General features: G+C 41.6%; 1 protein-coding gene across 1 annotated transcript in view; it reads left to right on the top strand.

Annotated features, from left to right (window-relative positions):
• The first annotated feature begins 7 nt into the window (after nucleotides 1–7).
• LOC108239609 (solute carrier family 22 member 23) overlaps nucleotides 8–13441 on the top strand; it is a 38163-nt gene continuing 24729 nt past the window's right edge. Inside the window, exons 1-3 of the mRNA XM_025007264.2 lie at nucleotides 8–564; nucleotides 9103–9206; nucleotides 9296–9450. Of these exons, the coding sequence (XP_024863032.1) occupies nucleotides 130–564; nucleotides 9103–9206; nucleotides 9296–9450 (694 nt within the window). The 5' untranslated portion in view covers nucleotides 8–129. The remainder of the gene's footprint in view (nucleotides 565–9102; nucleotides 9207–9295; nucleotides 9451–13441) is intronic.

A 13441-nucleotide genomic window follows, 5' to 3' on the forward strand; every position in this document is an offset into this window, starting at 1 on the left:
GTTGGCGCTGACTGCAAACACCCGGCTTCCTTCGCCACACAACCGGAGGCAGCTCGCGCTCCCTCCCTCTCCTCTCCTCTCCTCTCCTCTCTCTCTCTCTCTCTATCTCTCCCTCTCCGTCTCGGCGACATGGCCGTGGTGCAGCTCGACACGGGGGACGCGCACCAGCCGGAGAACGGCTTCGTGACCCCCGAAGCCGCCGCGTCGCCGCCGGGCCCGCTGAGGCGCATCGACAGCATCGTGCTGCCGTTCCTCGGCGGCTTCGGGAGGTACCAGAAACAGCTGATCGCGCTGACATGGATCCCGGCGCTCTTCATCGGATTCAGCCAGTACTCGGACACTTTCCTGCTCAACGAGCCGAACAGCACATGCATCCAGCCGAACCTGACCGAATACCACTTCCGAGGCGGCGGGGCACCCGAGTCCGGGCTGTCCGGCGGGCTTCGGAACGCCAGTGGGAATGACAGCCGCCCCAGTATCGCGAGCAGCATGCAGTGTGTTCCTAACTGCACCAAGTGGAGCTTCGAGATTCAAACCGGGCTCGTCGAGAACGTGGTTACTAAGGTAAAGCTGCCCATCCTGAGGAGGATGGGGACGTTATGCCGTGCATCAGGACATCCTCTCCTCTCCTCTTTGTTCCTTTTAGGATCCATTCATACACACGGGCTTATAGGGGAGCGAAATGATGGCACTAAACCAGTCCTAAAAATATAACTATGGAGCTGCAAAACATCCTAGATAGTGGTCTTTCTTTCAAATTTCAGTTTTTATTTTACAGGAGTGACAGAGCTGCTCATTTAGTTCCTGTCAGAGTCCAGAGTACAAGGATTCCTTAGGTGAGAGCAGGGGCACCACCAAGGTGGGGGGGCCAGAGGGGGCAATGGCCGCAAATAATAAAAAAGAAATGGCATTTGATAGTAGCTCGTTAAGTTTTTCCTAATGGTGTTTTTAAAAATTTTAAGCATATGCTTCATCCTACTCCTTTTCAGACATGTCCGTTATTTATTTATTTTTGTGTTGATAAGTGGTGAACGATCATCTGAAATAAAGACTTTGATAGACTTTGGGCAATAAACCGCTATGAGAAGGTGGAATCTGGTGGAAATAATAAAATGCTGAGTCTTTGATTTGGAGCAAAGGTCATAAGTGTTTGCTTTAGAATAATGCACCCCCCCCCCCCATCCCTGACCCAACATCCCCCGCCCTGTGAGCACTAACCTAACCAAATGTTCCTCCACCATCCAGAGTACACATAGGCCTACTTTTAGTCTGTGACGTTTCTGCGTTTCATCACGAGCAGAGGGAGGAAAATGACCATATTTATGCCGCCGTAAATCAGAATGCTCAGAAATATCCCCACACCTCATCTTAAATCTGAAATTATAGGCTGAACCATTAAAATTCTTTTTGTGTGTGTAAACAGGATGTCCTAACCCACCGGTGGACCCTGATGCCTTTTACAGAGCAGTATTAAAAGCTTGCCATAATAAAACCAGTTATCACGAGGAGTTTGATTTAGGGCTTGGCTTTGAACTTCGCTGTGTAACGAGGGTCTTCCACCCTGAGCTTGCATCTAGCGTAATGCCAGCAGTCCGTCTGCTTCTGACTGATAATGCCCCCTGTTGAAATAAAGCAAAGAAAATGCAGCTCTGACATTTTAATTTAGCTTTCAGCTGAAGCAAGCTTTAATACTTGATTTCATTTAGCATCCACGGGGCAATTTGAGGTGTCGGCTTGCATTAAAGGCCAGAGCAATAAACTTTTTTTTTTTTTTTTTTACAAATCTTGTCTTTTGTGATTCTAAATTTGCAGATGTGTGGACTCATATGTGAGAGGAAAACTGACTGGGCGGATGGGTTTTACTCACAGCCTGCTCTCTTATGGTTTCAAACAAAAGTAGGTCTCCTGTACAAAGGCTGCATGGAAATACTCTGGCCTTACTGGAATGCTGGCGCTCTAACTTGTAGATACAGTCATTTGTGTTGCCTTTGTACACACATTAATAATGACATGTTGATACTACCAACACTGCACATCAGTGACAAGTACGCGCAGATGATTAGATAGTTTTCCATGCCATTTATTTTCTGCCAAGGTTGCCACCGTGAGAAATTCATCAGGACATGGAGAAAACTGAAGGCCATTTTATGCCATTTTAGTCAAACCTTGAAAATAATATTAAAGCGCGATTTATTGCGTGAGCTGTTAGCACTCGGAGTACGCGTTTGGGATGACCCTCAGCTACTGCCGCGTCAGATTTTAGCGTACCTTTTGTGAAACTGACCGACTTGTTTTTGTGTTTGCCACGGCTGATTAGTGGTGGCGCCCATCTTGAATTGGGGTTGACTCCAAAAGTTAATCGGTTGCAGCGGTGCATTCAGTCATTACGTTTTGAGAGTTTCATTCAATTTGTGAGTTTTTTTTTGCTAACACGGCACAGACATTGTCGCCCGCCTTTTTTTTGCCCTTTAAAAACCCCACAGAGGAACCAACGTGGAAGCAGAGCTTGACCGGCCTGGTTTGTTTAGACAACCTCGTCTTCCACTTCCTCTTTCCCCACCACATCACAGGAACTAAGATGTGACACTCCAGCAAGAAGTGACGACCTGGCAGCTCTCCTTGTGTTTGGACTGCGCGGGCATACCTGCATATCAGTGGGCTCAGCAATCTGTGACACGCCGCGAAAAAGCAGAGCCTGGTGCCAACACCGATGAAACATGTCAGTGTTTGTCTCAGTCCCAGTCTACAACCCCTCTGCTGATCACATGAAGCCAACATGTGACTACTCTTAAATGTCTTTACTCTGTTCCACATGGGTTAGTGGCAAAAACTTCCCTGCTCACTTCTTTTTGTTTTTTTTTTCCTTCCTGAGGGTGACGAAGAAACAAGAAGGCAGCAGGTGATGAAGTGGTTTAGAAGAATCCGAGGTGGTAAATGTGGAAAGTATCCTAACTGAGTCAAAGCTCTCCTCAGGGGGTCTCTCTTAATTGAGCTGAGCCTTAGAAATGAGAAGTTATCATTACTCAGAGACGGTCTCTGTGCAGCCCAGCCACTCATTCACATGGGTGGCAGCTTTCCTGAAATAGTGGCCTAAGAACCTCTTGAAAGTACACATTAACCTCTATGCCGATGATGAAAGAATTTTTTGTTTTTGTTTTGTAATTAGATGGTCTTGGTGGCTAATAATCTATATTGTTAAAAAGTCTGCTTATGAATTTTCTTCCTATGAAAATGTTTTCACCTTAAGAGAGGTACGTTTGGAGTCAACCCATATTGCAATGGCCACCACAGGCAACTGATCTAAAAATGAAAATTTCAAAAATGGCTAAAACTCAGTCAGTTTTACAAGAACTGACCTAAAATTTGGCGTGGTAGCAGCTGTGACTGATTCCCAACACATATTTTGAGCACTAAGAGATTGAGCAAGATCTTTGTTTAAAATTTTGCCATGAACTATTTGGTGTCAACTTTGTCCATTAGCAAAATATCCTATGGCCCACTGGATGGATTTTAGAGAGACCTTTAGGAAATAATCACTGGATGCACCTCTACAACTGATTAACTTTTGAAGCCAAAGCTAAACTCAATTTAGAAACATTTACAAATATAGCTATAATTCAATCAGTTTTCAGATATTGTTCTAATATTTATATTGTTGCATTTTCTCTCTCTCCTATTGTTTTTAAATGGTCATTTGTCAGATAAAAGACTGCTGAATGTCGTGTTAACATATCACCCAAGTGGGCTTGGGCAACATGTTGTTTTTTCCATACTTGAACCGTATTTTGGATAAAAGCATCTGCTAAATGAATGTATAATTGAGGCTGTTTAACTATGTTACGAATGCATATGTTACTCAAAACGCAGTTTTTGAATGCGATAAGGCAGATATGGTGTAAGAGCACGTTGGTGGGAGCATGTGGCCTCGGTATCGCTGTACAGGAGACTGCACCCCCCCCACCCCCCAAATCTGAAAGATGAAACTGCATTTGACCACCCTTGCAGGCCTCTCTCCTCTCTGTCCCTCATACTGTTTACCCAGCTGGTTGACTCCTTCCACTGACCCTGGATCAGTGAGGGACTCTTTTGAGATGGTCCCAGCTGTCGAAAGGCGACGGCCCCAGTGCAGATACCCAGTCAGCCCACAATGACAGCCTCTCACTGTGTCAGCTGTGAGGGGGCAAGACGCCTGTGTGTGTGACCAGAAGATAAAACTCCACTGAGGCTCCTTTGAGAGTGTGTGACAAGAGTGTGTGCTGCAGGCCTGTTTCTGATAAGTTCTGTTTTGTAACAGGCAGACATGAAGAGTGTGGGGGAGTCTGACCCCCTTGATCATGATTTAAGGTTGTTTTTAAGAGTTGTGCAACACAGTTCAGATTGTGTTTGTTGGTTGCTTTTGGACAAAATCCTCGCTGGTGACAGAAATGTGTTGTGCTTAATGGTTAATAATGTGAGGCTGCTCAACCTACAAAGGTTTCTTGTTGCACCATCTGTCACTGCTGATATCAGCAAAGTGCAACTGCCATCAGCCAGCTTCGAAGACATCCGCTGATGGTTGTGAATTGTTTTGATGATCTTAGACTAAAATCACCTGATGTTGAGAAATGAAGGATTTGTAGCCGTTTTGGTCAAACCTTGAAAATAATGTTTAATCTCATGCAAGATCACGAGACGTCATGCTCAGAGTATGTGTTGTGAAAGACTCTCAGGTACTACCACAACAAAGTTTAGCTCAATATCTGTGAAATTAGTTGAATGATAGCCAGTTTTGTGTTTTCCTAGGTTAGTTGGCTACGGTGGCCATCTTGAATTGGGCTAGCTCCAAAAGTGAATCAGTTGTAGATGTACATCCAGTGATTATTTCCTGAAAGTTTCAATAAAATCCACCCAGTGGTTCATGGGATATTTTGCTAACGGCCTAAGTTGACCCCAAATAGACCATGGCAAAATTTTAAACAAAGATCTTGCTCAATCTCCTAGTGCTCAAAATATGTGTTGGGAATCAGTTCCAGCTGCTACCACACTAAACATTTGTTCATTATCTGTAAAACTGACTGAGTTATAGCCATTTTTTTAAAGGTCAGCTGGCTGTGGCGACCATCTTAAATCAGTTTGACTCCAGAAGTTAATCGGTTGCGGTGATTACTTCTCGCAAGTTTCATCAAAATCTGTTCTGTTGATTATGAGACATTTTGATAACAGACAGACATATGGACAGACACACAGACACTGGCAAAAACAAAATTGTCTGCCTTTGGCAGCGGGTGATATGTGAATATGAGTAGGATAGGTTTCTCACTTTGCTTTCTCTCACACTAATTTAACGTCATCCCCTATGTCCAAACATATACCGCAATCAGATTTCAGCTTTTCCATCTCTCTGTGGTGGTAAAGCAGCTGTGCTAAAACTTCTACTTGGAAGCAGATGGAGTCAGATAACCTCAGTGATGGTCTGTTGCTAGGCAGTAACTATGCAGTAGTCTCTCTGTGTGTTTTCTCCCTTTTCCTCACAGTTTGAAGCATCACTTATCCCCCCTTCTCTTTCAGTAGCTTGTCATCTCTGCGACATGTCTGAACACTGTTATTTTTCCCATCTCCTGTTCTCCTTTATATCTCTTTGTATGTTGGATTGCTACATGAGCTTTTTGTTTTCCCTTCTTCCTCAATTCGCTTCCCCCTCCCTCCTGGCCTGCTATCTCTCTCTCGCTCTCTCTTGCTTGAAACCTCCACCCACCACCGTGTGGTTCAACGAGTGCAGAAATGTGCAGCTGTAGCCGAGAGCGCCTTCGTCTTGGAGTGTCGCCGTAGTAGACCGATCATTGGATGGTCAGTCATTTCAGAGAGGTCGAAACACTGCCAGGGGAATGAGACTGATTTACTCTTGGTCTTTTGTTGTCGTTTATTATGGTTTGGGTAATGGAGGCACGTCTCTGAAGGCACTCTGTTCTGTTAATTTATTCCCAAATGAACGAGACATTTGAAACGGAGCAAATGACAGGAATTACAGGAGCAGAGCTGTTGAGTTGCTCGAATTTCAAGATACTCTCTCTTTCATGGATTTATGATTTTCAGGTTGTTTTTTTTTTACCCATATTATATCTTACCCATAGCGGATGCTCATTAAGGGTGTGTGTCTGATGGAGTGTGGGTTTGGAGAGAGACAGTGTTGGTAGTACACGCTAATTGGCTTCTAAACAAGGGACATTGTTAAATCTCTTAAATAAAATCCTGCCGTACTCTGTTAATCTGGTGACGCATGTCATGATCACCTAACGTTTGTGGGTTTCTTCTGTTTTGGATGTGTCATGTGACACTGGAACGCTGATGTTGCTGGGGTAGTCATATGTCTGTGGTGACTAGCACAGTCACCAAAGTTTCAGACATGGGTTGTTGACCCATGTGTAGTCAGAGTTTCATATCAGTATGTATAGACTTGCCGCAGTCTCAGAAGGAGGAAATGTATTTCATTTAGGCATGCTTTGTTGTCCTGTGATTACACAACAGGAACCTGTTTTCCCCCTCTCCGTCATTTTCTCTGCTGACATCGATACTGAAACCATGAATGAGCTGCGTGCCCCGGTCATGTGACGGCCCGGTGGCTCTGGGTAATCCTGGTGTGTTCCATTCTGCACAGGCACAGGTCACTGTGGCTGGAGGTTGTGAGTGGTTAGAGCTACTGATTGGAGGGAGAGAGAGCGCGGGAGTGGGGGGGGGGGACGTGAGAACAGAACACACTTTGTGTGTCGACGCCTGGTCGAATTGCCGTGCAAACGATAAACAAATGTACATGGCGATACAATGTCTGTTTGTGTTTCTTTACAAAGAGAGGCTGTGGTTAAGAGGCACAGTTGAGATCAGCAAGACACACACACACATACACACACACACACACACACACACCTGCTGTAGCGACCACGCCCTTGTCTAGCTGCTTCTTTTGGCAAAGACAGCTGACAAGCATATGTTACTGTGGAACCTATGATATCCATTTCTTCTGCTCTGGTTCTCTCTGAAACCATTTGCTTTGTGCTGCTAAGATTATGATGACTCTGAGGTCATCAGGTGTTCCTCTGTGTGGGGCAGCACACCATTTGTACTCGTCATTTGTCATCTCGCACATTGAAATGGTGTAAGAAAGCAGGGAAGACTCTAATAATACTGTATTTAAAAGCAGTGAAATTGTCCGTGTGGAGTCAGTTCCAAGCTAGGCTTGGCCGGTCTGAGATTTTGACGGTAGTTTTACGGTATTAAACAAAAGTTTGAAAATGCCTCAAATGATTGATTTGCTTTTGTTTACAAACACAAATGGAATAACCATTACGTTTGCTGACTAAATAATACCACATATTGCTTAATATTGACTATTCTATAATAGTATAGCGATACAAAAACAAAAATTGGTGTTTTAATTTTAATGCCCAGATATAAATAAGGAGACAGAAAGAACTGAAGTGAACACGTTGACTGCTTTTTCGTGCACTCAGGACAGATTTTATCCAGTACATGAGAAACCTTTGAAATTATAACAGTTTTGTTAACAATGATATTAATTGTCAAGTTAAATTTTTAGTTTAATCACAAATATCAAGTCAGCTTTAACATCAGAGTCATCAGGATGTTTTATTTAAATTTATACTTATTTATAATTCTAAAGTAACTTTGCCTATTGTGCAAAACGTTACTTCTTTGCTGTTCTGTTTTTTTGTAAAATAAATCTAGAGCATGCCAAGATGATGTAAGTTAGTTAGCAGAGTTATTGGCCTCTGTAGAGCCTTTAATAGTCTATAACTACTGTATATACCACCTGCTAACATGCTAACATGTGTAGCTTGTTGTAAATGTTTGCTTAAAAAAAGAGTTGCCATGAAAGGGGAGACGGCTGCTGCTTCTCTGGTACAAAAACAATGACTGATTGGGGATATCCGCTGGATAAAATGTACAACAAACCAACCAACAGTGTCTGTTTTTAAGAAGCATAGAAGTTTTGGAGCTACTGTACACAACTAAATTGCAGCTCAGGGCACCGGGTACGAGAGGAGGTGTACTGCTTGGGGACTGGAGGGGAAAACAAAACAAACAATTTTTACCTTTGGTATTTTATTTAAACCATTAGAGGAGTATGATGGAAAAATTGAATGGTTTTGACATTGTGACTTTTTAACACCATGCTATACCTTGAAAACTGTAATTGGCTCATTTCTGTTCTAAACTCATCTGTTGTTTTTTTCTGTGCCCAAAATAATAGTAATAATCACAAATTAAATAGGCCATTTTAATTGTATTTTGTTGGTAGGAGATGGAGAAATTGCATTTAAATAGTACTTTCTTTTTCTAGGTTTTTACTAAGTTAAAACCCTAATTTGTAAGATGCAAAGTTTGTGTGTGTTGACTTTTTGTTTGGAGTTAATATCAGTTATTTCAGACTGCCTGTTGTTTACATGCTCCCAAAGAAACGTGACCTTTGTCCCACTGGTGGTTGTTTGGCGCGGCTCACCCTTGATGTCAGTGGTTGTCTAGGTTTTTTTTCCTGAAAATAACTCCGGTTCATTTTTTTTTTTTTCAGTAGGGTTTACATTTGTTGCTGCGTCATTCTTTGAATCACCTTCTTTTGCGAGGTGCATTTGTCATGACTTGTTTCCACTGTCTGGAATGGGAGCAGGAAGGAGCTCAGGGTGTGTGTTGTGCATGCAAAGCCAAGGACTAACTGAACTGTTTGCACTCTAAAAATCAACCTGTTTTGATAATATTCAGTGGAAGAAAAAAAAGACAGTATCTGACAATTACTCACTGACAGGCAAAAAACAATGGAAAAAATGGCTCCAGCTTAACACAGCGTGGGCTTTGCAATAAGAGGTTAAATTTATGGAAAGGAAGAACAAGACCACTTCTATCACTGCCCTAAAGGCAATGCTTATGATGCAGTCTGTATGGTTTTATTTTACTGATCCAAACTTATGTCTTAAGTTTAAGTGACAAGACACATTAGTATAAATTTATTAGTAATGAAGTGTAGTTTAAAAAAAACCACTCTTTTCAATAAATAATTATAATCCTCCACCTTGACATTACCCCGTCAGCATTTTGTTTATTTTTCCTCTGCAGTGGGAATTGGTGTGTGGCTCGGCGTGGATCGTCCATATTGCAAAGTTCTCCCTGCTGGTGGGATCGATCTTTGGGTACCTGGTGTTTGGAATACTTGCAGACTGGTAAGACTTTCGCATCAAGCCACTACAGAACAAATATGTCAAATGAAACCCAGTTATACGTTCATCTGTATTTTTCTTTATTTCTCCAGGTTTGGCCGACACCCGGTGCTGATCACGTCGGTGCTGTTCATGTTGATGTTTGGGCTGAGCGTGGCATTCTCCTTTAACGTCTCCATGTTCAGCACGCTGCGCTTCTTTGAGGGCTTCTGCCTGGCAGGCATCATCCTCTCTCTTTACGTCCTGAGTAAGGAAATCAGTAACTCTCAAGAACTGTGTTGCTGTTATTGGTTCCTGCTGTTTAGCAATATGTATGTTTTTTTTTCCAACTGAAGTATGTTTTTTTTCATACTTAGGTAGTTAGTTTTTTTTCCCCCTTTAATTAATTTAAGCTTTACTCTGCTTCTCGTGGTTAGAAAAAGATCAGCTGAAATGTACCTCAAGACATATATATATATATATATATATATATATATATATATATACAGTTTGCAGAAGAATGAGTTTGTGGGTTTTTTTCAACTGAAAATGTTAAAGTTACAACAAGCAGGACAGAAACTAAAATCAGCAAAACAGTGGCTAAAAGCTAAAATCACCAATGCAGCAGTTAAAACCTAAACTTAGCAAGACCACAGCTAAAAGCTAAATTTGGAAAACAGAAGCTAAAAGGCAAAATTGCAGCTAAAATCTAAAGTTAGCAAAACCGTAATCAAAAATACCAAGGCAGTAGCTAAAAGCTAAAATCTTCGAAACAGTAGCTAAAATCTAAAATGAGCACAAGTAGAGAAAAACAGATCAAGCATCCTGAAGTAGCTGCCAGATAACAGTGATTTTTAAAAGAACTGAGGAGATCCCAATGGGTTTCTCTTTTGTAAATAAATTAAATATTTCAAAAAGTGTAAAAAAAAAAAAAAAAAAAGCACAAAATATGTGGAAGTAGTTTGATTTAAAAAAAATAATGTCTGGAAGAAACTATAAATGGCAAAAGAATAGTGTGAATGCTGACTCAGCATTATTAGCATTGCAGATTATTACTCCACATCTGCAATGCATTCTGGGTCAAAGACTTCAAAACGAAGAGAAAGCAGGGCGTGTGTGCTGCTTGTTGTAACAGAAGTTTCACAGAATGTTGTGCTCATTACACTCCACATCACATCGAAATTATAAATTAGTGCTCGCGGAAAGCAACACGAAACTGTCAGAAATCCAACCAGCCCCACATCACCTCCAACCCACCAACCCACCCACCCAGGCTTACTGCGTCATGTCTACCATGACCAGTTAATAGAAGGCAGCAGAGCACTGAGCATCAAACACTTTCCTCTGCCAGCACACCGAACACTTGGCTCCCCGTTCGTTTTTTTCTGCATGCGTTTTGTAGAGGGTTCCATGGCTTGGTGTTTACACCATCAGGATTTGCTGTAAAGTAAGGATCTCATCTGCAGAATAGAAATGACTGCAGGGAAACAAAATAGCTGTTGTTCCAGAAAAGGAAACTGGATGTTAGGATGTTGATCTACCTGTTAGTTTGTCAAACTGGTTTGTTTAAAACTTGGAGCAGCTCTTGTTACGCTTCCAAGCTCAATGTATGCAGTAGTCCTGTCATTCCTGTCTGATTAAAAAGATGACGAAGATATTGATGGTTCTAATTAAAATACTGAATCTAAAATATGTCAAATATTTACATATTCATTGTGTTTTCATATTTTATATATGCATGTTTTTGCCTTATCCTTCCACTGTTGAGGCTCTCAGTAACAGCTCGACATGCCTAATCAAAAAGCTATTTCACTCTTATTCCCATCTCTTGCTGAGAGTAGAATTCAGCTAAGAGAGAAGTAATTGTGTTTCAGTGACCTCCTAACATTTCTTTAAGCTGAATGCCTGTGTTGTTATGTATTCTCATTACTGAGCTCCTGCCGGCCTGCTTACCCTTAAATTGAACTCTCATGTGCTTTTTTGGGTCCACCCACACGGGTCTCTTACAGAAGTGCTCATCCTCGTCAGTGCTAATCAATAATCTAATGGTGACAGACGGATGGGTAGGTTTGGAGATGAAGCGGCAACTTAACTGCCGTGTTACCACAGACCCGTCTGTGGTAACCGGAGTGTTTGTTTAGATCAGTTCCCTGTGTTTACGTGACCTTCTCCCTGGACAGAAAAGGTTTAAAATAAATGACTCGTTCTGTGGTGCTGTCGAGCTGAAATGGGTGGAGGGAAGGGACTTGTTGATAGCGCCCTGATAATTGCTGGTGCGGAAGACGAACAGCGCGGTCTCAGCGATGGATCTTAAAAAGCCTCTCCGCCTTCGGTAAATGGCCATTGCAGAGGGGAGAGGCTGGGAAAGTGCAGGAGAGGGAGGGAAGCGAGGACGAGCTGACGAAGGAAGGGGCCCTCGGTGTCCTTGTCGCTCTAATTTACTTCTCACTGTATACCTTGAAAAGCTTTCCCGCTCGACCTAAAATAGAACGACTGTTAGGCGGGCTCTCAGGACAAAGGAGCGAGGGTCAGACAGATGGAGGTGAAAGAGGTGGAGCTAAACTGTACGGCACGGCGGGCTCGCAAAGTGAAGCTGACATCTGGAGCTTTTGTTTTCACATCAGACCACAGTGTATGGTTGAATAAATCAGCAACCCAGGAGGGGAATAGTTTGGATGATAATTGTGTGGCTTAAACATCTCAACACGTCTGCTAACTTAACTCGATTATTTTGGGGTGGGTTATCAGGAGAGTTGGAATAAAACAGAAGAAAATTTAAGGGCTAACATTGAAGGAATGTATGTCACCTGCTACTTTTCATGTCAGAATTTTACACTAAATTCATCTTCTGCTGCAAAATGACTGTTGTAGCTGACTTTTGGTTAAACCTTGAAAAACAAAACATTATTATCAATCTTATGTAATAATATGAGATGTCACACTCAGGGTATGTGAAGTGACTGATTCAGCTACTACCCCATCAAATTTCAGCTCAATATCTGTAAAATCAACTGAGTTAAAGACATTTTTGTGTTGTCTAAGAATGACAAGCTGTCGCAGCCATCTTGAATTGAACTGACTCCAAAAATTAATAGGTTTTAGATGTGCATCAAATTATTACTTCCTGAAAGTTAGATTACACTCTGTCTTCTGGTTCATGAGATATTTTGCTAACAGACAAACAGGGCTGACTGCAATAGCTACTGCTAAGGTTTTAAACAAAGATCTTGCACAATGGGTGGTAATATGTGTTGTGAATGGCTCACAGCTGCTATTACATCAAACCGTAGCACAATAGCTGTAAAATTGACTGAATTATAGCCATTTTTTTGTGTTTTCTAAGATAAGTTGGGTGTGGCAGCCATCTTGAATTGGATCCAAAAGTAAAACAGTTATAGACATACATCCAATGATTATTCCCTTATAGTTAAAATCTGTTCAATGGTTAACGAGATATTTAGCAGTAGATTGCTTTATTTCTAACACTTTATGTTCTGGAGACCAGACGTGATGCTGCATTTGTTTTATTTCTAAAAATTAGAAGTGTTGCCATTCAGCATGTCCGAGTTTAGAATTTTAATGTAACATTTCTACTCCTAGCTGTCAGTGTGAAGTGTGACTTGCTGTCTCATGATGGCACAGTTAGGCAGGTATAAGTGAGACCTCTTCAGAGCATCTGAGCACTCCAATCAATAGAAAGGAAATACATTTTTTCTAATGATTTGTAGCGGGACTACATTTCAAGCTACATTTATGTGTCAGGAGAAAAATTGCTGTCCTGTAGATGCTTCTCCTCTATGACTTATCCTCTATTTGTTTCTCTCAAACTCTGCCACTGCTTTGAAGTAATTCCATGCTATTCCTCTCTCTCAGTTCCTGCTATACGTCAAATTTTAGCTCATTTTTAACATGATGTGCATGTGGTATTTAGCAAATCTACACTTTACAGTCTACAAAGGTGTATTAGATTGACTGCAAAGTAAATTAATACAGATCAGCTGTTATGAGGTGTTTTTATACAATCATATCCATGTTCTGCTACATGATTAAACAATACTTTTGCAAAGAGTGTCTGAATAAATAATGCCTGTAGTTTTATTAGCATTTGTGTTCAATACATCACATAAAAGCTTAGAACTGGTTAGTTATGCAAAAGGCACCAGCCCCAACTGTGAAGACTGATTAGAATATATTTGTTGACTCTTTTGCATCAACAGTAAATGTTGTTTTTTTTCCCCCATTATTTCCTGCTGCAGGCT

This window comes from Kryptolebias marmoratus, linkage group LG20, assembly GCF_001649575.2.
Source record: "Kryptolebias marmoratus isolate JLee-2015 linkage group LG20, ASM164957v2, whole genome shotgun sequence".
Lineage (NCBI taxonomy): Eukaryota > Metazoa > Chordata > Actinopteri > Cyprinodontiformes > Rivulidae > Kryptolebias > Kryptolebias marmoratus.